This window comes from Artemia sp. Qi Xiang Cuo, chromosome 21 (assembly GCF_049724085.1).
Source record: "Artemia sp. Qi Xiang Cuo chromosome 21, ASM4972408v1, whole genome shotgun sequence".
Taxonomy (NCBI): Eukaryota; Metazoa; Arthropoda; class Branchiopoda; order Anostraca; family Artemiidae; genus Artemia; species Artemia sp. Qi Xiang Cuo.
In genome coordinates this window covers 10,157,899-10,185,716 of record NC_142814.1, presented here as the reverse complement: position 1 = coordinate 10,185,716, position 27,818 = coordinate 10,157,899, and the positions used below count along the sequence as shown (strand labels likewise).

General features: G+C 36.2%; 1 protein-coding gene across 1 annotated transcript in view; it reads right to left on the bottom strand.

The window, feature by feature from the left end:
* The window catches only part of LOC148939223 (protogenin B-like), a 181,064-nt gene that overhangs the window by 13,175 nt on the left and 140,071 nt on the right, over positions 1–27,818 (bottom strand). Inside the window, exons 14-17 of the mRNA XM_089107267.1 lie at positions 23,752–23,899; positions 18,365–18,641; positions 8,135–8,265; positions 1,075–1,259 (exon numbers count right to left, since the gene is read on the bottom strand). Coding sequence (XP_088963393.1) covers positions 1,075–1,259; positions 8,135–8,265; positions 18,365–18,641; positions 23,752–23,899 — 741 coding nt within the window. The remainder of the gene's footprint in view (positions 1–1,074; positions 1,260–8,134; positions 8,266–18,364; positions 18,642–23,751; positions 23,900–27,818) is intronic.

Below are 27,818 nucleotides of genomic sequence, written 5' to 3'. Positions count from 1 at the left end.
CAGTGCGGGACCAGACATTCATTGTCTGGATTCGTGTGAATTGTCTGAATTCGGAATTCAATTAGCTTTGTGGCGGCTGAGACAAGGGGGAAAGGAGTATAGGACAAGTGGGACTGAATGCCAAATATTCTACTTTTTGGTCATATATCGGGGGCGAAACAAAAGGCCCCCCCGACCACAATCGGGGTGAGAAGAGGTCATAAGATAGGATTTAAGGAAAATGGTACGTACATGGGAGGGGTAAATAATAATAACAATATACTGCAATAAAAAGGGTTTCGCCTCTATAAAAATTTACTTTCACTGAAAAAAAAACTTGTCAGTACTATTCTTCAAAGAGTGGATAGTCAGTTATAACCACTTCTTGGGGGAGGTTGTTCCATTCCTTGACTACTCGGTTTGTGAAGGTCCACCTTCCAACTTCTTTACTGAAAAGGTTTTGCTTTAGCTTAGTTATGTCCTCGCAGATTGTTTGCTTGAAGAAGAGCATTTCCTCTGGTAAAGCGAAGCTTTTGATAGATTGGATAGACGAGGAGCATGCGGAGCTGTCTGGGCCACAAGCGAATGGATGCTATAGTGAGTTTTTAGCAGTAGTATACTTTGAGTCATTTTAGTTGTAACGGGTAAAAATAGTGACTATGTATAGTAGCTAAAATTTACAAAGACTATTCTTTTTTTTATAGGTGCCCGGGTATAGAAGGTAAAGGTAAAGAATACAGCATTGGACTTTACAGTCCCTACCGGCGGTGCTGATCGCCGTTTCTTTGCCCTTCAGCCAGTAAGTGAAATGGGGGGTTGAGGGCCAACCATCCTGTGCTTTCGCACACTCTTCCTGTTTACCTTTCCCAGATTTCTCCAGGTACCTATTTAGAGCAGGGTCTACTCTGGTGAGCTTACAGAGTCACGCCACTGACCCCCGTCCCAAACCAAATAATTGGATGCACTAGGATTCGAATGCATTAGGCCCGGGTATAGAGGCAGTTATTATGGATATAATTGTCTCGAAATATTAACTGGCTGTTCAAAAATTGCTTTTTTACACTTTCAAAATTTGTTCACATTTGGCTCTCTTACCTTTGCTTTGACTTTGAGAGGAAGGATATCTTCTTTCTCCCACTCTGTAACGGGAAGGCTGGGATCTATGGTGAAGAAAAGGGTATAGCCAAGCAAAATTCCGTTCACTTTATCAGGAGGGGACCATAAAATTTGAACTTGTTTCTCAACTGTTGTCCAAGAGAGATTCTTCGGTTCAGACGGGACTGAAAATAGGAAAGAATAAGTCAATACGCTGGAACGAATTTATCCTTTTTTTTTTTCTCTCGTCTTTTTTTTTTTTTTTTTTTTTTTTAGATGGTTTTACTAAAAAGAAGATTTTCTTTTTCTTTTTTTTCCGTTGATACGGACTCCCGGTTGTGGAGTTGGACTATTTGGATTTTTTATTCAGTAATGTGTTGTTTTGTTTTTATTCTTTGTCACTGCTTTATTTAAATTAAACCAGTTTTTCTCGCTTAATTTTTCGTTATCCTAGCTCCAGATAGCCCCTGAACTAAATTGTACAAGACTTCCACTTGGTCCTTATAGCAGTGCGTTTAAGTTCCTTGAAAACTATAATTCAAATGAGAAATATATTTTAAATGATTTTTTAAGTAACGTCCACGGATATAAGAACTTTTCTATTTTTTCCTTATTTTAAAGGCTATCCCAGTATGATTGGGTACTGCAATATATTGCGAGACCCAGCAACTGAAATTTAATACAAAATTAAGTAAAACATTCTTGTCTCTGGTATGACAAGATTTTTATATTGAATTATTTAAAAGTTGATCATAATTTTTATGTATAGCTTTTAATTCGTGCCGTTTTACAGTAGCTATACAAAGGACTATTATCTTGGTTATTATTCCGACTATTTCACTTTTTAAGTTTATAAGTATTTAGGAATATCTTTAGTATTTTAGTAAAAAAAAAATTCGAGAGCTGTAAAAAAATTCACATTAATTCTGCCTAATCAAAACATATTTCTGATTCTTACAATATTTGGGATTTTTTTTTAATTCGGGACGGAAAATGCCAGTTGCTTGTGCAAATTATAATTACATCAAAAACTATATAAATTATTATGATATTCATAATACTTATCTTTTGGTCTATGACCAATATTTTATTATTATTACAAAGAGTCCATGCCAAACTTCAAGCCTTCAACCTCCGAGAAAATACAAGAAATAAGTTGCCCTGTGCCCGTGTTTCCCTATGAGTTGCCATATGCCTGTATGTTCCAAATGAAGAAAGAATTGTTGTAAAAGTGAAGATATTCTGTTTATTTTGACTCTACTATTTTAGTTCTTTCAAAAATATTTCGCAACTCTATCACCAAAGACAATGTGCCCTTCGGTTTTCTCGCGTTTCTATATCCTCCTCGATCTCTCACATCTTGTTCCTCAATATCGCTCCCAGTTCCAAGACTTCCTTAAGTTTCACACATCTCACTCTTCAATATTTTCTCTAAAATTTAAAGATACGAAACACATTCTTGTGCCAAATTGTAAGCGTATACTTGTCATAGAATGGGCAACAAAACTGAGATTGAAAGCAATAAAATTTGAGTGCATACCGCAGCCACTAACTCATTATTATGTTGGGAGCGGTAGCTACCACCTAAATATAGGACGAACCACAGCCCATGGTAACCAAAAATTTGAAAAACGTGTTTAGAAAGTCGCCATTCGCAGCTGATTTAGGACTGGGAGCTATTTTCTTCATTAGTAACACTGTGCAGGAAACTTATATCCCCTGGCGTTAACATCAAGGAAGATCACTTTTTTGAATGGGTAGCACTGATCTGTCTGTCCTCTTATTTTCCTTTTTTTATTTCTCCGCTTCTAGCGAACACTGGAAAATCATAAAGCTGTTTAAAGGCTCATTTTGAATGAAATTCCAACATCTAGTGCCTTTTGTAATTAACAAAACAAAGTACTAAAAAACATTTGACAAACTGATTCTTCGTATACAAGATGATGTTACATTGGGTTTTATGTTATATTTGAGCGACTCTATTGTCTGACTTCCTTAGGTTCGTTCTCTACTATATTCAGCTAAGAAAAAACCGAAGGCTTTTTCTGTGTGTCTGATACAAGGAGTCGCTCAAACAGAGTCGCTCCTAGAGATCAATAGTACTGAAAACGAAGCAGTTTGTGCAGAATAACAATATAGTCGTTCTCCATTATCTCCTCTGAGTCTCAAAAATCTCAGAAAAATCTAGTGGCAAATTGTCACCGCCTGCTTGTTGTAAAAGTCAAAACATTTTTTCATCCTTGTCCCATTATGTTCACTACTTTCATAAGTCCTGACTTAATTTCAAAATGGTTCTTCCTGATTGAAATTGATCTGTTCTTTATTTCACGAACTTGAGCTATAAACAGACTTTCTTGACTTTATCACACTTTCTCAAATATTTTTTTTTAACTTGAAACAATCATTCAATGTTAGAAATTTTTAATATTTAATTGAACTATAAAATTTTAATATTTAATTGAAAACATTTAATTGAAAACTTGTCATGAAACATGAAGCTCGTTGTTAAAAACGTCCTATCCATTTTTTTACCTCTAATAGTGCTATTCGAGGGTTATTAATACTTACTCACCCTTCTCGCTTACTTAATGTAGACACAGTATAATATGTGAAATCTTACCTATTCAATATCATCAAACCACAGTTTATATAATTATCCAGTAAGTTTACCGCAGATGATTTCTGGCTCTTCATTCTCGGTGCGAACAAAAAGCTCCTCCCACTTATTTGTGCACTTATTGTCCACTTATTGGTGAGCCAGCCAAGTGGTTTTGTCAGTACTTGTTCCGTAGGTGATTATTCTTTGTCTACCCATGAAAAGATCTAATGCCGCTTATGTTTATAGGTTCTCTGGAGCACTCGCACCTCGGTCCGGGTTTTTATAATGGGTGAGATAGGGAAAGATCATACTGCTAATTATATAAACTGTGCATCAAACTTTACCAAATCAATTTTAGATGATAACACAGCCAAGTTATTACAATTAGTTACAAATTAGTATATGTCTTGTCTCATGTGACGAGAAACAAGAAATTTATAAACTAAGACATTCAGAAGCTTTAAGATTTATAAGCCTTATAAATATTTATATAATTATTTATTATATTATAAATATTATAATATTTATAAATACTAAAAATATTTATAACATTCAAATAGCAGGCAGTTTAAAAATAACACAGTCAATAGCTGCATAAAATACAGTTATGCTATACACTCGTCAATCTAATATTGAGGCACGATAATTTAACTAGAAAATTAACATAAATATTACAAATGGTTTCTAGAGGTTACTAATGCACTAAAGATTATAATTCTTTTTTAATACTATCGAGAATAGTTAAAAAATCTTAAGACTGGAAATAAAAGCATGGGACAGCCTTGACATAAAAGTTATCTTTGAATAGTTAGGAAATGGCATGACAGTCCCACGCTTCCATTTCATCAAGACTTAACATATTTAAATTTATCTAATAAGATAAAATTATTTATACTTTTTGGGAAGTTTGGAAATCAACCGTTTCTGTTTTACTTTTTAAAACATTTTGATTATAGTCTTTTGGTTTATGGTAATTCTTGCAATTATTGTTCCCCTATAATCGCTTGTTCTTATGAAGATACAATTGAAAACTTATTATGAAACATGAAGCTTGTTGTTAGAAACGTCCTATCCATTTTTTGCCTTTAAAAGTGCTATTCAAGAGTGATTCAGAATTACTCACCCTTCTCACTTACTAAATGTATATATTTAGCATTAATATTAAATCTTACCTATTCAATAGTATCCACCTTTCGCAAAAATTTTAATCAATTTAGATGATAACACTTACAACAGGTCGAATGACGAGAAACCAACAGCATGAGCAGGCCCAGGAAGTTGATGGGTAACCAGGTATCTATGAAAGTTTTCTTTTTCTTTACTACCTAGACATACCTTCCTACCTACGTTAAATAAAAGCGCGTACCTAGACATACCTACGCTAAATAAAAGCTCGTACGTAGACATAACTACTATAAATAAAAGCGCGAACCTAGACCTACCTACGATAAATAAAAGCACATACGTAGACATACCTACGGTAAATAAAAGCGCGAACATAGACATACATACGTTAAATAAAAGCGCGTACGTAGACATACTACGCTAAATAAAAGCGCGTACCTAGACATACCTACGTTAAATAAAAGCGCGTGCGTAGACATACCTACGCTAAATAAAAGCGCGTACGTAGACATACCTACGCTAAATAAAAGCGCGTACGTAGACATACCTTCGCTAAATAAAAGCGCGTACCTAGACATACCTACGGTAAATAAAAGCGCATTCCTAGATATACCTACGGTAAATAAAAGCGCGAACCTAGACATACCTACGTTAAATAAAAGCGCATGCGTAGAAATACCTACGCTAAATAAAAACGCGTACCTAGACATACCTACGTTAAATAAAAGCGCGTACGTAGACATACCTACGCTAAATAAAAGCGCGTACCTAGACCTACCTACGTTAAATAAAAGCTCGTACGTAGACATACCTACACTAAATAAAAGCGCGTACCTAGACATACCTACGTTAAATAAAAGCGCTGGAATGGGCAATTGGTAAGAGAAGCGGATTATTGTCGTCGTTGCTGGTACTACAAATCTTCCTTCAAATAAAGGAGACTATTTCTGGCAACATTGGTTTTATGTTATTCTTCTTCTTATGATTTAGATTAATATGGAGAAGCTTGTGTATAATCTCATGACCGGAATGAAATTCCGGGCCCTGCAGTGTGTTGCTACAACTAGGCTCGACCTCTGGGTCCCTCATTACCAAGATGAGGTCAAACCCACTACGCCACTACAGGATGTTGATGTTATTCGATTCTGTAGCTTCAGTTAAGGAGATAATATACGGAAAGCCAATAGATGGCAACCAAAGGGTTGGCTACTGAAAAGCCGGTAGTAACACCGTAACAAAAAAATGACGACCGTCCGATCGTAGGTGAAATTGTTTTATAGACTCGTAATACCGAATACAACAATTACCTCGCTTTGTGTCTTTTTTTTCTTTTTTTTCGGAGCTGCGTCGCTGCTCAATTAGTACTTATTTTCATTGCGCGTTGTTAAGTTTTCGAAGTTGCGTTGTTTTGGATTCGAGTCTTAAATGTTTTTTTTTCTAGTCCCTTATTATCAGATAAATGCCCTTTTTGTAAACTTAACTTCATCTTTCCTTTTACTTGTTTGGTTTTCTTTGGTTCTCTGTTTTAAGTAATAATTTAGATTTTCCCTTCTTCTCAGTTTTCTCAGTGATTCAGTTAGCTGCGCAGTTAAAAGGGTGACTCATCCCTGTCAAAAATGTATTTTTGGACGCCAGTTTGGCTAAAATTCAATGAAAGGTGAAAGGGAGAATTAGTTCATACATTGTAGATTACGTGTCGCTTTGTGTCACGCCCTGTGAGGAATTTTATTGGCTGGTCTTCGTTCGTCACGTCCCGGGTGATTTTTATCTTTGTCTTTTTACTATTATCAGAATTTTCTTTTTTTGCATAACCTTTGATTTGGAAAGAAGTAAGATTGTTTTCTAATTTGACTCCTTTATTGTTAGCCTAGAGTGACATAGGTTATTTGAGTACGTATTAAGATTCGATTGGCTTGGTATAGGGTGAGAATCCTGCATTGAGCAAAGTATCTTTCCTTGAGAGAAGGAAAAGAGAATTTTTTGAAAGTAGTATTTTCGTAAACCTGTAACCTATCTTTAATCTTTACATGGTTTGGTATAAAAATTTTATTTCACTTTGCGTCGTTTCAATTGGCGTCGTGATTTTTTGGAACGTAACCCCCATACAAAGTAAGGTATTGGTGTAACAGAATACATTTTCCTGGGTCAATTCTAAAATAAATCTCTCACTGTTTTGTTCAGTCTTACGTTTCGTATTTCCCCTCCCACGTCAACATCTTCTTTCCTTCTGATACTACTCTCTATGGTATATGACAAACCAATGAACCTTATCCTTGAAGCAAATAGTTCTATGAATAAACCATTGCTTGTCTTGAATTAACTTTATATTGTTTCATGCGCATCTTTCGTTTTTCTTCAATTAAACGGGGACGTTCTTGCGGCCCTTAGAACTGGACCCTCTTTTGTCTCTAAGCATTCTACATATTACCTTCGATATCATTAAAGAGTTCAAATTCCATTCAGTCGATCATTCAGATTTGTATTCCGCACCTCTGACTGCTCCTCAGTCTCCCTTGAATACTTTCCCTGAGTCAGCTAGAGACTGTTTGAGCTGATTTATGTTTTTTTTTCAATTTCTTCTTTTCTCTCTCTCCTTTCTCCTTTTGGCTTTAACAACCTCAAGTGGCTGATGTCTTTGTGGTGTCTTTGATGTCAAGTGGCAGTCCAAACTGTACTTACTGTTTTGTGCATTGCGCAAGGCGCTTTGCTCCAGTTTAGTTTTCTGGGAGCAGTCAGTGATGGGTGGCTGACTGTTATTTTCCTTTCTATTGTTTTTTTTTTTTTTTGGTTTTGTCACCTTTGTTTTATTTCTTTTTCCCGGCAAAATAGCCTTCCGCAGGGCATTTGGTGATTGATGTTGAATACTTTGTTTTTAGTTGACTATCAGTGCCGTATTTTTATTACACGCTTTTTGTTAGAATAATAAAATCTTATCTTACGTTCGAAAAAACAAACATTAATACACGCTTCTACTTTTACTAAATATACTAAATATGTTGCTACTTTTACTAAATGTGTTTTAAGCTGTTTCATTTAATTTTATAAAAAAAAATTATTCCCCAGATTTGAACAAGTTAAAACTTAATTTTAACTTGTTTTTTAACAAATGAAACTGAAAACGCTGTAGACTGTAACGCTTTCTAGTGTGCAGATTGTCAAAAACAGAACAATTTATTACATTCTTTTATGTGCTTCTATGACAACTTTTTAATAATTGAACGGTTTGATTAAACTATACTGATTATAAAACCAGTTATAAATGGAAAAAGAAAAGATGCCAAATTTTAATGGTCATGCACCTTGAAGAAAACTCCAAGGAAACTTAAAAAAAATTACCATCAGCTTTTGTCCTAACTTCAAGAACATCGGACCAAGGGCTTGATTTGCCCTCAGCAACAGACATTTGCACCGTTATCATATACTTCACATAAGGTTCCAAACTGGTTACATTAACATCTTCACTGGTACTGAAATAAAAATTGTCGAATAAAATATTAAATCTCAAAGATAAAACTTTGTAAAACTACACAGAACTACCATTTTTCTACATAGATCATATCCAGCTTTCTCCTCTACACTGATCAAAATTAGCAAAGATAAATATTACCAATTAAACTGTTTGTGGTAACAAACTGCTCGGGATTGGTTCGGACACTACCATTACAAAATCTAGTTTCGGACGAAATATTCTGTAAAAAATCATGATCAAGTATTGAAGAGTGGCCGACTTTGCGCAAAAGTTTCCGAACATGCATTGCAAAGATATTCCCTTTGAACCACTTTTTAAGCTTATTTTTTTTATTTCCACCACCATGCGCCGGTTTTTGTAACTGTGTTGTTTACGTAAGTACATGGTTGAGTTTTAGCAGGTACTTAGACTTATCATGTCGCTAGCTACAACTACAACCCCAGGAGGTGAGATACAGGCGCAAAGAGAGATACAAAGACTGTTTATAGCATCCGATACATTGCATCTGTGTTTAGCCTAACGATATAGGCTACGTCTTTGGTATTGAGTTAAACATAGAGCAGCCCACATTTCTGACCTACGAAAAAAGTGAACATACCACTCTATGCCGTTTTTTATGCTATTTCCATACTCTTTATGCTCTCCTTTTTTCATCCTGGGAAATCAAGGCACAAGCCTCGATAGACTGGATGACTACATTCCTCAAGCGGAACAGTGAGATTTCTATCCGATCCTCCGAGGCAACAAGTCAAGCTAAAGCAAGTGGTTTCAATGAAGTAGTTGTAGAGACATTATTCGATAAACTTGCCTTAGTCTATGCTAAATACCAAATCCCTCCAGACCGTATTTGGAACACCGACGAAACAGGTGTTCCAACTGTATTACCTACTCCTAGAGTGCTTGCCAAGAAGGGCCAAAAGCAGGTGACCTAGATGACATCAGCAGAACGTGTTCAAAATTTAACCATGGTCTGTTTTGTTAGTGTGACAGGTAACCACGTACCTCCAGTTTTCGTGTTTCCAAGGGTTAATTTGCAACCATGGATGCTGAGAGATGGACCCCCTGGGTGCTTTGGGACTAGCTCATCCAAGAGGTTGGATCAATTCTGAAACCTTCTTGGAGACAATGAAATATTTTGTGAAGCATACCAGATCATCAAAAGAAACCAAACTTTACTCTTACTGGACAATCATGACAATCATCTGGACATCCAAGTAATCAACTACTGCTAAGACAATGGGGTAATCTTAAACATCTTCCAACCTCACTGCTCGCATCGCTTATAACCGTACTATGTTTCGGTCCATAGACCATTCAAACAGCGTTGAGTAGCAACTTTAATGAGTGTTTCAACCTTCATACAGCCCAACGTATCTCCATACATGAGGTACCAGAACTCAGCCGTGTTCCATGCCTCAAGAAGTTTAGCATGAGTAATATTGTGGCTGGCTTTGCAAAGCCCAAACTGTGGCCATTCGACCGCAACACTTTCTGTCGTGCCGAATTTTCTGTTGCTTCAGTTACAGATAGTCAATTGCTGGACAGCCATTCTCAACCTGCTGAGCCAGACCAAGGTTCTGACGAAACTCAAGAGCCTTCTATAGTCTTTTCCGTAACTCCCGATCAACTAAGACCATTTCCCCGTGTGCCATCTACAACTACCAAGGGTAGAGGAGTAAAGCAAAGAAGAAGAACTAGAATATTTACAGATACACCGGAAAAGGAAGAACTAGAACGAATGGTAGAAAATAGAAAAAGATACCAGAAGAAAGTTGTCGCCACCCTTCCACAAAAAGCAAGAAATCTTCGCATGGCTGACCAGGGTGAAGATATCGAGGACGAGTTACAAGAATGTCTATTCATGGATGATAGTTCTGATGATTCTCTGCATATCGGAGAAACGGAACCAGGCAATCAGTTGAGTGTAAATATCCTAGCTGCTGATGAATTTGTGCTCGTGATATTCGTCGTCGGAAAAGGAAACGTGTTTTGTGTTGCACGTGTAGCAGAAATAGGTGATGATGACATGGAGGAGTTGTTTCTCAAAAATGGAACAAAGTTCGTTTTTCATCATCCCATTGACCAGGCTTCAGTTTCAAAACATGATATTATCTTGAAGCTTCCTTGCCCAGTTTCGACAGGTGGTACAAAGAGAGCTGCGAAAGCTCTCGGCTTCAACTTTGATTTTTCCAACCTTAACTTTCGCTAAAGAAGTTTTGTATTAAGATGTTTAATAATAATCGAAAGTTTTATAACTATATTACAAGGCGTCCGAATAAACCGTGAAATGTCCGAAACAACCCTGTACTCAGGGGTTGTTCCGGACGATTTTTGTTTTGTTTTTTAAAACGTTTCAGAAAAAAACCTGCGAAGATGAAAATCGGGAAAAATTGTAGAATTCCTTAATCGGGAAAAAATTGTTATGCAGAATTCCTAAACACACATTTGGGTGCTTGAGACGCCCAGATATGTCTAATAGTTAACGAGATTTTTGAGTCGGGTCAACCCCGAGCAACCCTAAGAAAGTAGCGACTCGTGCTAATAGTAACCGAAACACTAAATTAGTGCAGTAATAAGTGTCTGATCTCAGTTCCTGACAGAAAAAAAAGATTGAGAAAGTGCCAAGTGTCACCAAACTTTAGATGGCTAGATAGATGGACTAGATAGCCAACACTAGCACCAGTGTTCACTCTTATAAGCTATCCATACTCTTTGACCTAGCCATTTAACATACGAAATACGGGAGATATGCTGGTCTTCAAGTAAAAGGGAGTCGGCGATTTAATTCGATTGTTTGGTTAGATTCGGTTTAGCTTTGATTCAATTCGGTCTTGTTTGGAAATGTGCCGCTTGTCCCATCATAATAAAAACAAAACTTGAACATGTTCTCGTTTTGAAATAATTGATTAAGCTTTTTCTATTAATATTTGCCATATTCCGCAAGTATTTAACACTGGTCTTGATCAACCAATCCTTTGTCTTCAAAATTGTTTGCTGCACCAGAATCCTCAGGTTGGAAATCACTATTTTAGCAGCGTCAAAAAAACAGTCTGTATGCAGGCCACGATTTACCAATAGGCCCAATAGGTCAGGGCCTAGAGACACACAATGCCAAGAGGCGCTATAAATTATCACTTGAGATGACTCTTTCTTAATAAAAACTGGACTGCCGTGATTTATCGTCAAAGTGCCAGGTGCCACTCTGCCAAGTGGCACTATAAATTATCACTGAGTGATTCTTTCTTACTCAAAACTGGACTGCAGTGATTTATCGTCAAAGTGCCAGGTGCCACTCTGCCAAGTGGCGCTATAAATTATCACTGAGTGATTCTTTCTTAATAAAAACTGGACTGCCGTGATTTATCGTCAAAGTGCCATGTGCCACTCTGCCAAGTGGTACTATAAATTATCACGTAGTGATTCTTTCTTACTAAAAACTGGACTGCCGTGATTTATCGTCAAAGTGCGAGGTGCCACTCTGCCAAGAGGCGCTATAAATTATCACTGAGTAATTCTTTCTTAATAAAAACTGGACTGTCGTGATTTATCGTCAAAGTGCCAGGTGCCACTCTGCCAAGTGGTGCAATAAATTATCACTGAGTGATTCTTTCTTAATAAAAACTGGACTGCCGTGATTTATCGTCAAAGTGCCAGGTGCCACTCTGTCAAGTGGCGCAATAAATTATCACTGAGTAATTTTTTCTTAACAAAAACTGGACTGCCGTGAATTATCGTCAACGTGCCAGGTACCACTCTGCCAAGTGGCGCTATAAATTATCACTGAGTCATTCTTTCTTAATAAAAACTGGACTGCCGTGATTTATCGTCAAAGTGCCAGGTGCCACTCTTCAAAGTGGCACTCCAAATTATCACTGAGTAATTCTATCTTAATAACAACTGGGCTGTCGGGATATATCGTCCAAGTGTCAGGTTCCACTCTGCCATGTGCGGCTATAAAGTATCGCTGAGGTATTCTTTCTTAATCATAACTCGACTGCCGTGATATAACATCAAAGTACCAGGTGCCACTATGCTAAGTGGCGGCACAAATTATCACTGAGTAAATTTTTCTTAATAAAACTGGACTGCCGTGATTTATCGTCTAAGTTCAAGGTGCCACTCTGCCAAGTGGATCTATAAATTATCACTGAGTTATTCTTTCTTAATAAAAACTGGACTGCCGTGATTTATCGTCAAAGTGCCAGGTTCCACTCTGCCAAGTGGCGCTATAAATTATCACTGAGTGATTCTTTCTTAATAAAAACTGGACTGCCGTGATTTATCGTCAAAGTGCCAGGTGCCACTCTGCCAAGTGGCGCTATAAATTATCACTGAGCAATTCTTTCTTAATAAAAACTGGACTGCCGTGATTTATCGTCAAAGTGCCAGGTGCCACTCTGCCAAGTGGCGCTATAAATTATCACTGAGTAATTCTTTCTTAATAAAAACTGGACTGCCGTGATTTATCGTCTAAGTTCCAGGTGCCACTCTGCCAAGTGGCGCTATAAATTATCACTTAGTAAATCTTTCTTAATAAAAACTGGTCTGCCGTGATTTATCGTCAACGTGCCAGGTGCCACTCTGCCAAGTGTCGCTATAAATGATCACTGAGGAATTCTTTCTTAATAAAAACTGGACTGCCGTGATTTATCGTCAAAGTGCAAGGTGCCACTCTTCCAAGTGGCGCTATAAATTATCACTGAGTCAATATTTCTTAACAAAAACTGGACTGCCGAGATTTATCGTCAAAGTGCCAGGTGCCACTCTTCCAAGTGGCGCTATAAATTATCACTGAGTGATTCTTTCTTAATAAAAACTCGACTGCCGTGATTTATCGTCAAAGTGCCAGGTGCCACTCTGCCACGTGGCGCTATAAATTATCACTGAGTAATTTTTTCTTAATAAAACTGGACTGCCGTGAATTATCGTAAAAGTGCCAGGTGCCACTCTGCCAAGTGGCGCTATAAATTATCACTGAGCTATTCTTTCTTAATAAAAACTGGACTGCCGAGATTTATCGTCAAAGTGCCAGGTGCCACTCTGCCAAGTGGCGCTATAACTTATCACTGAGTAAATCTTTCTTAACAACAACTGGACTGTCGTGATTTATCGTCAAAGTTCCAGGTACCACTCTGCCAAGTGGCGCTATAAATTATCACTGAGTTATTCTTTCTTAATAAAAACTTGACTGCCGTGATTTATCGTCAAAGTGCCAGGTGCCACTCTGCCAAGTGGCGCTATAAATTATCACTAAGTAAATCTTTCTTAATAAAAACTGGACTGCCGTGATTTATCGTCAAAGTGCCAGGTGCCACTCTGCCAAGTGGCGCTATAAATTATCACTGAGTTATTCTTTCTTAATAAAATCTGGACTGTCGTGATTTATCGTCAACGTGCCAGCTGCCACTCTGCCAAGTGGCGCTATAAATTATCACTGAGTTATTCTTTCTTAATAAAAAATGGACTGCCGTGATTTATCGTCAAAGTGCCAGGTGCCACTCTGCCATGTGGCGCTATAAATTATCACTGAGGAATTTTTTCTTAATAAAAACTTGACTGTCGTGATTTATCGTCAAAGTTACAGGAAACACTCTGCCAAGAGGCGCTATAAATTACCACTGAGTTATTCTTTCTTAATAAAAACTGGACTGCCGTGATTTATCGTCCACGTGCCAGGTACCACTCTGCCAAGTGGCGCTATAAATTACCACTGAGTAATTCTTTCTTAATAAAAACTGGACTGCCGTGATTTATCGTCAAAGTGCCAGGTGCCACTCTTCCAAGTGGCGCTATAAATTATCACTGAGCTATTCTTTCTTAATAAAAACTGGACTGCCGTGATTTATCGTCAAAGTGCAAGGTGCCACTCTGCCAAGTGGCGCTATAAATTATCACTGAGGAATTCTTTCTTACTAAAACTGGGCTGTCGTGATTTATCTTCTAAGTGTCAGGTTCCACTCTGCCAAGTGCGGCTATAAATTATCGCTGAGTGATTCTTTCTTACGAATAACCTCGATTGCCGTTATATAACGTCAAAGTGCCAGGTTCCACTTTGCCAAGTGTCGCTACAAATTATCACTGAGGAAATCTTTCTTAATAAAAACTGGACTGCAGTGAATTCTCGTCAACGTGCCAGGTGCCACACTGCCAAGAGAAGATATAATGAAACACAGTGGGATTATATATTTCCACACATAGGGCTTCCTTTTGAGCAATTCAAATAGCCAGGTTCGACTTTGAAAAGAGGCGCTATAACTAATATGTGGATCATAATTTATGCCTAAAAACTCTACGGTCGTGAGTTCACGTCAAAGTGAGAGTTTCCCATCTTCAACGAGGCGCTATCAATTATCACTGAGCAAATCTTTCTAAAAAAAAACTGGACTGCAGTGATTTATAGTCAAAGTTCCTGCTGCCTCTCTTAATAGATGCTCTATTACTTATCAATTATATATTCTTTCTTTCTAAAAACTGTTCGGCAGTTTTTTAAAGTCACAGTGAGGTGTTCCACTCTCTCGAGAGGCGCTCCAATTGATCACTGTGTGTTTCTTTCTTAATAAAAACTTGATTGCATTGAGTTATCGTCAATGTGTCAGGTGCCACTCTGCCAAGTGGCACTATAAATTATCACTGAGTAAATCTTTCTTAATAAAACTGGACTGTCGTGATTTATCTTCTCAGTGTCAGGTTCCACTCTGCCAAGTGGGGCCACAAATTATCTCTGAGTTATTCTTTATTCAGAAAATATCGACTGCAGTGAGTTCACGTCAACGTGAGCGGTTCCACTCTATTAAGTGGCGCTATAAATTATCCCTGAATGATTTTTTCTTAATAAAAACTGGACTGCCGTGATTTATCGTCAAAGTGCCAGGTGCCACTCTGCCAAGTGGGGCTATAAATTATCACTGAGTTATTCTTTCTTAATAAAAACTGGACTGCCGTGATTTATCGTCAAAGTACCAGGTGCCACTCTGCCAAGTGGCGCTATAAATTATCACTGAGTAATTCTTTCTTAATAAAAACTGGACTGCCGTGATTTATCGTCAAAGTGCCAGGTGCGTCTCTGCCAAGTGGCGCTATAAATTATCACTGAGTAATTCTTTCTTAATAAAAACTGGACTGCCGTGATTTATCGTCAAAGTGCCAGGTGCCACTCTGCCAAGTGGCGCTATAAATTATCACTGAGTGATTCTTTCTTACTAAAAACTGGACTGCCGTGATTTATCGTCAAAGTGCCAGGTGCCACTCTGCCAAGTGGCGCTATAAATTATCACTGAGTAAGTCTTTCTTAATAAAAAATGGACTGTCGTGATTTATAGTCAAAGTGCCAGGTGCCACTCTGCCAAGTGACGCTATAAATTATCACTGAGTTATTCTTTCTTACTAAAAACTGGACTGCAGTGATTTATCGTCAAAGTGCCAGGTGCCACTCTGCCAAGTGGCGCTATAAATTATCACTGAGTGATTCTTTCTTAATAAAAACTGGACTGCCGTGATTTATCGTCAAAGTGCCAGGTGCCACTCTGCCGAGAGACGCTATAAATTATCACTGAGCAATTCTTTCTTAATAAAAACTGGACTGCCGTGATTTATCGTCAAAGTGCCAGGTGCCACTCTGCCAAGTGGCGCTATAAATTAACACTGTGTTAATATATCTTAATAAAAACTCGAATGCCTTGATATATCGTCAAAGTGCCAGGTACATCTCTACCAATTTGCGACACTATTGACCAGTTAGTGATTCTGTCTGAATAAAACTGGGATTCCGTGTTTGCTCTTCAAATGTCGAGTTGACACTTTTATAAGAGGGTCACAAAAATATAACTTAGTGATTATGTATTCATACACTCTGTACTGTCGTGAGTTATCTTCACAGTGAGAGGTGCGACTCTGCCAAGTGGCGCTATAAATTATCACTGAGTGATTCTTTCTTAATAAAAACTGGACTGCCGTGATTTATCGTCAAAGTGCCAGGTGCCACTCTGCCAAGTGGCGCTATAAATTATCACTGAGTAATTATTTCTTAATAAAATCTGGACTGCCGTGATTTATCGTCAAAGTGCCAGGTGCCACTCTGCCAAGTGGCGCTATAAATTATCACAGTAATTCTTTCTTAATAAAAACTGGACTGCAGTGATTTATCGTCAAAGTGCCAGGTGCCACTCTGCCAAGTGGCGCTATAAATTATCACTGAGTAATTCTTTCTTAATAAAAACTGGACTGCCGTGATTTATCGTCAATGTGCCAGGTGCCACTCTGCCAAGTGGCGCTATAAATTATCACTTAGTTATTCTTTCTTAATAAAAACTGGACTGCCGTGATTTATCGTCTAAGTGCGAGGTGCCACTCTGCCAAGTGGCGATATAAATTATCACTGAGTAAATCTTTCTTAATAAAAACTGGACTGCCGTGATTTATCGTCAAAGTGCCAGGTGCCACTCTGCCAAGTGGCGCTATAAATTATCACTGAGTTATTCTTTCTTAATAAAAACTGGACTACCGTGATTTATCGTCAAAGTTCCAGGTGCCACTCTGCCAAGTGGCGCTATAAATTATCACTGAGTAATTCTTTCTTAATAGAAACTGGGCTGCCGATGATTTATCGTCAAAGTGCCAGGTGCCACTCTGCCAAGTGGCGCTATAAATTATCACTGAGTGATTCTTTCTTAATAAAAATTGGAGTGCCGTGATTTATCGTCAAAGTGTCAGGTTCCACTCTGCCATGTGCCACCAAAAATTATCACTGAGTGATTCTTTCTTACCAATAACTCGACTGCCGTGATTTATCGTCAAAGTGCCAGGTGCCACTCTGCCAAGTGGCGCTAAAAATTATCACTGAGTGATTCTTTCTTAATAAAAACTGGACTGCCGTGATTTATCGTCAAAGTGCCCGGTGCCACTCTGCCAAGTGGCGCTACAAATTATCACTGAGTGATTCTTTCTTAATAAAAACTGGACTGCCGTGATGTATCGGCAAAGTGCCAGGTGCCACTCTCCCACCGCGCAACGTATTCACAGAAAAGTGATTTTAATACAACACAAGAATTACGTGGCCACTTATAAACTGTCAGATGTCTTCCAAGGATGGTAGTCGAAAGTTCAGTATCACCTCTATCATTGCTTTTGACTCGTCAGTTGCGTTCTGTTATGTAGGTATCCCTAAATTTTTGGGAATCTCCCTGAAAATCTCGCAAAAACGGAGCGGCAAAACACTTGGGCCTAGAAGCGTCAAAGATTTAACCCGGTCCCGTCTGTATGGCGTAACCGAAATACAGAAAGATCTTTTCTTCTTGTTTAATTTTGTCACAATTTAAGAAGATTTAAAGAAATTATTTAAGGATCTTGGAATTCTAATAATAATTCCAAGAATCTTGGAATTATATACTTTGGAATTATAATATTGTGCTTATAATTTTTTGTTTTATACTCTCAGTAGATATAAGGATTTACACTAATTCATAGGATTCATTCCGTGAGATACGATTTATTCGACATTTGAAGACCGATGTAAGAAAATATCTGACTTTCCGTTGAACCATTTATTATATACGGTTGTGTAGATCGATTTTTTTTTTTTTTTTTTTTTTTTTTTTTTTTTTTTTTTTTTTATTATTATTACTCAAGTGCATTTTGTTTATGTATCGAAAGAGGACAAAAATAAATTATTATTATTATATCAGCTTCGTATATTTCCATAGTCTCGGCTAACTTTCGTTTCAATTGACATTATCTGGCAACGCTGTACAACATTGTTGCTCTCCCAAACATCCTCTACATTGCATCCTTCTGGAAGATTCTTAAAAATGATGATAAATTGAAAATCCGCTCCACTTTCTTCCATTTCGCCAAATATCTACTGAGCTATCCAATTTGGACATGCAATTTAAAGCTCGTCAATAGGCTAGTCTTCACGTAGCAAATCCTAATGTACCTGTTGCTAAACTTATGGAGAAACACAACCGAAATACTCTAGTTACGATTTTTTTTTTTTTTTTTTTTTTTTTTTTTTTTTTTTGTTAATGCTGGTTTTTTTTCTTTTTGTACGAAGACGGGTTTACAATTAATAATAGTAATAATAACAGGAGTCCATAACATACCTTCTTAAAAAGCCAAATTCAGAGGAAAGTTCTAAATTTTGCCATTTAACAGTAAAATAAGTCACATTCAGATCAGGAGAACTCCACGATATTTTCATCGAACGAGATTTGACCATTTTGACTTCCAGATCAAAGGGAGGAACAACACTTAAATCAGATACTTCTTCATTTGCGAGAAGGTCAGGGCTCAGTGTCCGTATAAACTTAGAAACTTGAAGACCTGACCTGGGGTCCTCAGTGTATGATGTCAGCTTTACTTCGTAAACAGTGTCAGAAACTGAAAATAAAATATTTAAGATGTTAATAAGCGAAAAGGTGGGGGGTGGGGTGAAAATTACAATCAATGAATCCTGGGAACAATAACGATAGAACTTTTTCATAATATAGTATTATTTTCAAAAAACCCTTGTTTTGTCACTATTTTCTTTCTTTTAATTCACTCCTCTCAATTGTATAGAATATTCAGATGTCTAAATAAAACTTTCAATTTAAACAATCTATCAAGTTTTCTGTTAATTACAAAGGACAACAGAGGGGGAGGGGGCATTTTGTGTTAAGGAAACAACACTTGGATTTGGTCACTTTTTTTCTTTTCTTTTACAACTATGCCACCCATATTCTTTTGTGAGGAATTAATCATTTAACGTCTCTGTTTCATGTGGAAACTGTGTAGGCTGCATTATTACCTTTGGAAAATCAACACTTATTATTTATGAATAAATTCATTCCATATATTAATTCTATATAAATTCACGAAGGCTTCGGTAATTAAACTAAAAAGGGTCTTCTTTTTTTATATTTATAATAACTAATTACCTAATTAATTTTCTGATTAACTGTGTTTCAGTATCAAATATTTGCACATAGGGGGGGGGGTCAAGTCCCGTACGGCCTTCGAAATCTCGAGGCTTTTTTACAATTTAATGCACAAAAATTTTACTTCTTCAAAAAAAATTTACCGTTTTTTTTCATTCAAATATATGCCCATTCCCCTTCCCCGAAATAAAATTCTATCTAGCATAGCTGAAATTAAATTTTCAATTTCATTTTTTTTCTATTTGTGATAAATTGAACGAACCGCTTCCCTGGTTTTTAAATTCGTAAGTTATTATGTATATTGTGTTGAATTGCCTTTTTACCCTCTTGAATTTACACACCTATTTTTTTTAATTGTTAGGCTTAAACTCGTTCCCTACTTCCACCCTGAGGATGCATTGTGGTGATACAGGCGAAATAGTTCTTTCGACCCGTCATTTTCTGGCCACTGGCCAGAAAATGGCCAGTGGCCGTCGACTGGCCGTCGACTGGCCATCGACCCGTCATTTTCAAGATTTACTTCTTTGTTTTTTGTCATGGTAGGTGAGTTCAGCTTTAAATCTTTATTTTTACGCATAATTCCTAAATATCTTCAATATCTGTCACCTCTCCCTTTCTTCGTTTTTCCTCTTTAAATGGGCGCGCAGATACGCGAGCGCAGATACGAACTTATCCTCAAGTTTGGTCACTCACTACTCGCGAGTCATCGTTCGTCGCTGCCACCCTCTTGTACAAAGAGCCAACCTGAAGCAAGAATCAAACCGAACACTTGCCCCAACAATGGTTTTATTTCCTTTTTTTACTCTTTTTTTCCTTTTTTTGTTAGTGCATTTAATCGTTCGTAATTTATTGACCTGATACCCAACCCTCAATGAATGTATACCCAACCCTCAAGTGCCTATTTAGATTGGCTGAAATGACAGAGAGCTAAAAAGAGAGGCAATGATGAAAACAAAATTTCAGTATACATACACGCAAAAAACAAAAACAAAAAAAAAACACACACTAATGTGAAGCATACAGGCTACTAAAAAAAACCTTACAAATATAGCAACTAGGCCCTTTTGCTATAAGGCTATTCTTATATCTTTGGTTAAATATAATGCAAAAGTAAAAAAAAAAAAAATTCAACACATATTTTCTACTTAGTTTATAAAATTAGTTTTTAAAACATCGTTGCTGATTTTAATTCTTCGTTATTTTAGCGTCACGCTTAACTATAAAAGCTGAAAAATTTAATGTACAGAGCAAATAGTATGGGTAACTTACCAGAGATGAAACTGACCTTATTGTCAACAAAAAAAACCTCAATTCCATCTAGCGTTTGATGGCCACAAATTATGAAGGCTTTTTAAATTAAATGAATCTTGAATCTTTATTGCGTTAATATATAGAGCTGAAGGGCTCTAGATATACTTTCATACTGGTTTTAACATGTTTTCTAATGTACGTCTCCTCCTCCGAGCAACATATTTCTGTCCAGCGTAACTAAAGTCCAATTTTTCAGATCATCGGTGCACAAAGTTGGAAAAGTCTTCATCGATCAGGTGTTGGTACCAGATCAACCCCCTTTCAGACGAGGCTAGGAAATATAAAAGGTGCAAACTTGAAATCACCATTGTCGAAACTTAATTAGAGAAATAGAAGTCTCTACCCCCCTCATAATTGAAGCAATTGCTGCAACCTATCCAAGACTGAATCACAGCCCGTGCTACCAGAAAATTAAAAAAAAAGTTTTCGAAAAAGTTACTGATTGAGTTTTCGAAGAGTTACTGATACTGATTGAGATATGGTACCTTTGGTAGAGATTCAATTAAACAGTAATTTACAAAAGTGAAAACATAGCTTTGCAATCATAATAGTAATAAAAATAATTAAACAGTAATAATTAAAATAATTAGATTTAAATAATAATTAAATAATTAATTAATAAATTGAAAATAATTTTGTTAATAAAGGAAAGTTTTGTTAACATTTGGCCTGAATTTTTTTTTTGAGAAACAGGGAGGGGAGGGGGATCCAAAACAAGTGAAAATGATAATGAAAACTAAAAAATGAGCCATAGTACCATAAATGTAAAAATATACTAGAAAAACTGACCCATTTCGGTGGATGCTAGAACTATATAGGCTTAGCTTAGATTTAGACAAGATTTCATAGTTGCACCCCCAATCATAGTTGCACCAAACTCCGACCTCGTAAAAAGCTAGCATCTACCCAAACTGACTAAAAATCTACAAATGTCTTTAAAATAAAATTAAACTTGGGACACAAGCCAGAAAAGGTACGGAAGAATACTAATTGTCAACTTTTTCAGGAATAGAAATTACCCAGACCAAACTTAACAGTATATTGTAGTCAACTTTTTCAGGAATAGAAATTACCCAGACCAAACTTAACAGTATATTGTAGTTACGAAACAAATTTTCGGAAAATTCAAAAAAGGAACTAAAAACTCCTTGAACAGGCAGCAGACCGACTTTGGTTGTAATTTTCCTGAATTCAAGTACTTTCTTCTACAAATCCTCCTCTTTTTTTCTTTTTTTGGGTGAGAAAATTCCCTCGTCCCTCAAGTCAAAGCTTCCCTCTTCCCCCTCTCTCACGAAAATGTCAATTTCCTTCAAACTCTTGGAACCACCTTCCATTTGAGGACGTCCGGCTTTTCGTTTCTTCTCAGATAGAAATCAAAAAGCATGATTTTCGACAATCTTCATCCATAAAACCTGACCTATACTATAAGTCATACCTGTTTTCACTATCTAAATAAATGGGCTTATCCCCATTTGAACGTTTATTTGTTCGTCATAGAAAGGCAGTGTGGTCTGGGAAAAAGATACCTAGTTTAAGTTATTAAGTCGAAAAGCGTCGTGCATATTGGGAGATGAGACCAATCAATACAACTATAAATTAAACATTTCTTTTGCAATTAGAAGACAGAAAAGATTTTACTACCTTTATTGGAAATCCATTTTACATTTAGGCAAAATTAAAGAAGAAAATTTACATCTCAAGACTTTGAATGAACCCGTTTATTGAACTCTCTCAGAAAAAAATCTAGTGAATGCACCGGGAGAAAACTACCTTGTTTAATTTTAATTTTAAGTATTTTTACTGATGACGATACCTGTATATGTGGTGAAAATATCTAGACTTTTGTACCTATTTTCACTGTCTAAATAAATGGACTCATTCCAATTTGAACGTTTATTTGTAGGTCACATCCTATTGGTGACTATACTAGCTATACTGACCTTTCTTTCTTAATATCTTTAGCAACTAGGATCGAGCCAAATTAATCACGTGGTTGGATTCTTTGGTATGCGGTCAATCAAACAATTACCTAAAGCCATCCTCCCACATTTCCTTAAAAACAAATCTAGCACGTTGTCCTAAACCTTTGTAAGTACCCATATTTCAGAACCTTATTTGACCTTTGTCACTATGCTCACTTTTATATTTCTAATACTAGTTTGAAGACTTGTTTCCTTAATCTTTAAACCTTTTTTAACAGCAAAAAGGAACCTGCATATTTACCTTATATTGTATACTTTATATTATACGTTATGTACTTTAACTTATACGCATAACGTATTCTACTACGCTATACTACTTTACACATCTTCATTGCATCTTCAATCTTTGTTGACAGTGCTACCCAGGTAGATGAACGTGGAGGGGGAGAGAGACCGTGCGCAACAGTCTTTATATCAAGTGCTTTAATGCTGCAATGAACTGTCAGTAGTAGTAGTAGTAGTAGTAGTAGTATTTTATCCTAATTTATTCATATTATATAAAGAAAGAAAACAATCACAAATGGGGTTTTTTACGCCAAACAAGAATAGTATCTGTTGTATCCGTCGATGGCAGTTATAATCGCGGATATTGGCGAATGACTCGCTTTATGTTTATTAGGTATTTGGTTTTAATTCTTATAACTTTCTGATTTTAATTTAATGTTATTTATCTTTTAACTTTTTTTTCATTGATTTTTTTGTTTTTTCACATTGACTTTCCACGTTTGTTTTGGTGTTTTTTTCTTCGGCATTTTCCTTGAATATACTATTTTGTTCGCGCTGAAGACGAGAGGCGGTTGTCCTCTCGAAATATTCGCTTTGTATTTTTTTCTGTAATTCCGTTTGGCCTTAAAAAAAAACCATTCTTGATCGTTTTCTTTCTTTGTATTATGGCAGGCCAATGCGGTTTAACAAATTATTTTTATTCATATTGAAATAAAACCGATATCAATTGAGCTCCAATACGAACTAATGCTCAAGTTTGGACATTCGTTACTCGCATGTGAGATGCACCGTTCGTTACTCTTTGTACAAAACGTGTGAATACCCGAAGCAAAATCAAGCTTCAACCCCCAATGTGCCGTACAAATCGTTTGGTGAATTTTTTCATCCCTTTTTTTATTAGTTCATTTAATCGTTCGTTCCATTTTACATATCAGTTCCTAGTACGTTATAGTCTCGTGTTTCCTGTTTTCCTTGTAAGTACAAGCGCCATTTAGTTGGAATTTTTATTCTAAACTACAATTTCTTGTATTAATAAAACTATTCTATTCTTACCAAGGTTATCAATAACAATGGAGGTTGTGTTAACGGGCACTTTGATATCTACGAAATGTTGACCAAATGCTACTTGTTGATAACTCAACAGGAACCTACGAGGTATTTCAAAGCCAGGTACAGATGCTGTTGACACAGTCCAACCAACCTATTGAAGAAGAACGTTATATATAAATGACAGAGGAGAAAATCAAAGGAAAACACAGCACAAAAATTGTATTGGATGGAGACATTGAAGAGCCATGGAGCCATGGAGAACCATGGGAAATTGTGTGCGATATCTTGGTTATTGTGTGGATTGTAATTTATCTTAGAAACAACACAGCGATTTAGTTGCTATTAAAGTGGCTAGAGGAATTGGTGTTATTCGTCGTTTGAAACATTTTCGGTAAATTTGCAGGTGGCACTATAATCTAGCTAGGATGAAAGTGAAACATTTGTTGTCTTTTTTATGCTCTTTCATAATTCAATATTGTAACCACACAAAGAAGTTAACACTAGTTAAGTTACTGAAAAGTTGTTAAAAAACATATGACTAGTTTATAAATAAGTTGTTCAAGAGTAATATATTCCAAAAATACTTATTTATAACAATTAAAACCTCATTTATTGGGCAACTCAAATATAAACCGTTTTCCTAACGTTTCAAGTTTTCAAATTGCGTCGATAAAAATAGCGCTGAATTTTGCAATTCGAAACTTTGCCGTAAACAATTCAGGGTATATTCCAATTCTGGTTATATATTTGCACATTAGGGGGGTCGGGGGGGGTAAATTTCATGGTACCATCAAATTGTGTTTTCACTTTCATCCAAGCTAAATTATAGTGCCACCTGCAAATTTGCCACATTTTCTTTCGAATAAAATGTTACTTCTTTCATATCATACAATAGTTAGTCCTTATACTTCATATGGTTGTCTTTTATGGTTAGTAATTTCCACTCTAATTATAAACGTATCCAAATTTTACAAAACAAAGTGGTGAGAATAATTTTAGAATATGTCAAAGATTTTAATGATACAGAGACGTGCTAGAGAAAGTTAAGAGTGATGAATATTGGAGAGCTCAGGGAAGATCCGGCTGCAATATTTGTATATCAATGTCAGAATAATATATGCCCAGAAATTTTTTGTCATTTTTATAAGAGTAATTGTTGCTTACATGAGTATACTACTAGAAATGGGATAACATTGTGATTGAACATAGGCAGAGCACTTGAGCAGGATTTACGATTCGCCATTTAGGACCGAGTGTTTTGAAATGTGCTTCCGGCGAGTATTAAGGCGGCTGAACATCTACAACAATTTAAGAAAAGATTAAAGAAGTATTTATTGGGAGGGGAGGATGAGGAACCATAGTTTGTGTGGTCTTCGTTTATTTATTTAATTATGATTTTTTTTTTTTTTTTTTTTGGCGAGAAAGATTGATTTTTGATATTTATTTTATTTATTATTGTTATGTACATAAATAATCTCTTTAGTTATTTAGTTGAATTTATGGATATTGATTGTTGTAGTCGTTCGTCCTCAGAGCTTTGCTTCTTCTTGGACGGCTACTAATTAAATGATTAAATTGTATTTTTTTTTTTTTTTTTTTTTTTTAATTCAACAAGCAGTCCAAAAGAGTCTTCCAAAACAGCACAATCCATAACAGTTTAAGCTGATACAGTCCAACCAACCTTACGAAAGGGAAGCTTTATATATTAATGACATATGGGAAAATCAGAGGGAAACGCATAGGTAGGGTGTAAAATTGAAATATATTTCAACACCCTCTGTACGAAGTCAAAACCTGAATAAAGAAAAAATGAAAAGATTAAAAGGATCAGACCTTTTTATATCCAACCAATCTCATCAATATTTTCATATCCTTATAAATATATGTTTAAAAATAGTAAAATGCTATAAAAATAAATTCGAATGGATTTCAAAATCTGGACTCGCAGGGGAACAGCTCATTACTATGAATATTTTTCATCAGGCTACGGTTGATGGTTAGATCAGGGATGGGGATCTTTTTCGTGGTTAAGTTCTATAGTTGACTGCTATAATGTATATATAATTTTAGGTTTTCCTCGGGGGGGGGGGCTTGTCCCCTTTAAAAATGAAACCTGTAAGTTGATCTAGACTGTCATCCTAAACCTTTTCATGGCCATAATAGCAACTACAGTTCGGCTTCTTCGAATGTCCTAGCTTCTTTCGCTGATGACAGCACCCTTGGAACTTCTGGGAGAAAAGAATCAGAACTTTGGGCAAATCTATTACATTTGTTTGAGAGGTCACTTCTGTGTTTAGACACCAATTATCTCACCCTGGGCCCTAGATATTATTTTTTTTTCCAGTAATTTTTTTTGTTTTACTTCCTCGCACGTTATTTCTATCACATACTGATTTTATTAAAATGAAGATTTGAAAGAGACAGTGTATTTTAAGGAAGCTTAAACATAATTTTCCTTTGAATCAATTTTCAAAATCCTTTTTCACTGCTTGATACAATCTTATGTTTCTTACTTATGGATGTCAACTTTTCCCTCTCTGTTTAAATCCCTTTCCGAGATAAAGATAAAAACCTTATTCAGAAAACTAATTGCTTAAGAGCTCTTACACGATCTTGAATTACCTTACATTCCTTCAAGTGCATGTTTTATTTTTTCTTAGCTCCATGGTGACCTCCGTGAGCCCCTTAGTATTTTAGCTACTTATCTGTCTTATTATCTAATTATCAAATCAACTATCATCTTTGCACTACAAATTATATTCCAATTTTCTTTGCTCCATCAAGAAGCAATAATGTAACAGTGAGTCATATTGTATGGAGCTTGACTCATTCAGCTCGAAGGCGTCACTCATTTAGCTTGTTCAAAAAATTGTAAAAAAATGTTTTGACTTCTCTTTGATTCTGCTTTTCTCTTTTTCTGAGTTAAAGTTTATAGTATTTAATTGATTCGTACGTATCCCCTCTTCATTATAGGCAAAAAAAGCCTTTGATGATGATATGTATTTGCTGTATATTTAATATATTATGAATAAATCTTATCTTAAAAACTGAAATGAGGTGGTGACAAAACAAGATTAATGAAATGCCACCTAAAAACGTTCAATCTTGGGTGTGGCGTGTTGCCCTTGGTGGCCGTGATGCCAGCGCGTGGTGCCCTTGCTTCAATAGGCTTGTCCACAAAATTTGAAATTAAAATGCTCCGCTCCAAACCCAACACAGGTAAACCCATGCAGAGCGGGCACAGAAACTTAAGAGGGGCAAAATTTCAAATAAATAATCTAAGGGTTATAATTACTTTAAAATTTTCTAAATTTTATTTTTATTAAAATAAGGTAGACAGCCTAGTTGGCAGTATAGGTAGAAGCAAATTGAATCCGAAATTGAAACTTCATAATCATTCCTTAAAATAAAAGTAAGTAGACCAAATTTAATTAATTTAAATGTTTTTGGGATATTTTGCGTTAAAATTTTGTTAAAAAATTAAATTTTTACTGCAGAAAAAGTACCAGCAGGCATTAGTGGACTCTATTTCAGGCTATATCCCACCAAAACAGATCCAGGTGTCCGCTGATTTTAGCTGTTAAATTTCATCAAACAATATAAGACAAAGTCATTCTGAGTATAAAAGATCCAATTTAATTCAGAAGGCTTGGGAGGAGATCTCGAGAGAGACGAATTTGCTAGGTTAGGATAGGGTGAACAGTGCACTGGACTGTTTTAACAGCAAGCTATCCACCGAAGTATGACCAAAGTTCACAATTCACTTAAAGGAATGGGGGAGATATCTGTTTTACCATTCTGTCTTCCCAACCTTTTTTGGACAAATACAACTGTTGATTTGGTAATTTTACTATAATAGCCCAGCCTATGCTACATAGATCTAGATTGTGAATTGTAGCTGGGCCACAGTCACGGGAAAGATGCAATCTCCTATGTCAGGGATCATGCACGGCAAGCTTTATTTTAAGCTTTATGCACAAAGTGACCAACTGCAAAGATCCTGGTGAGTTTCGAATATAGGACCATAATGAGGCAGGTAGGAAAAGCAAATTTTGATGTGAACAGTCTGT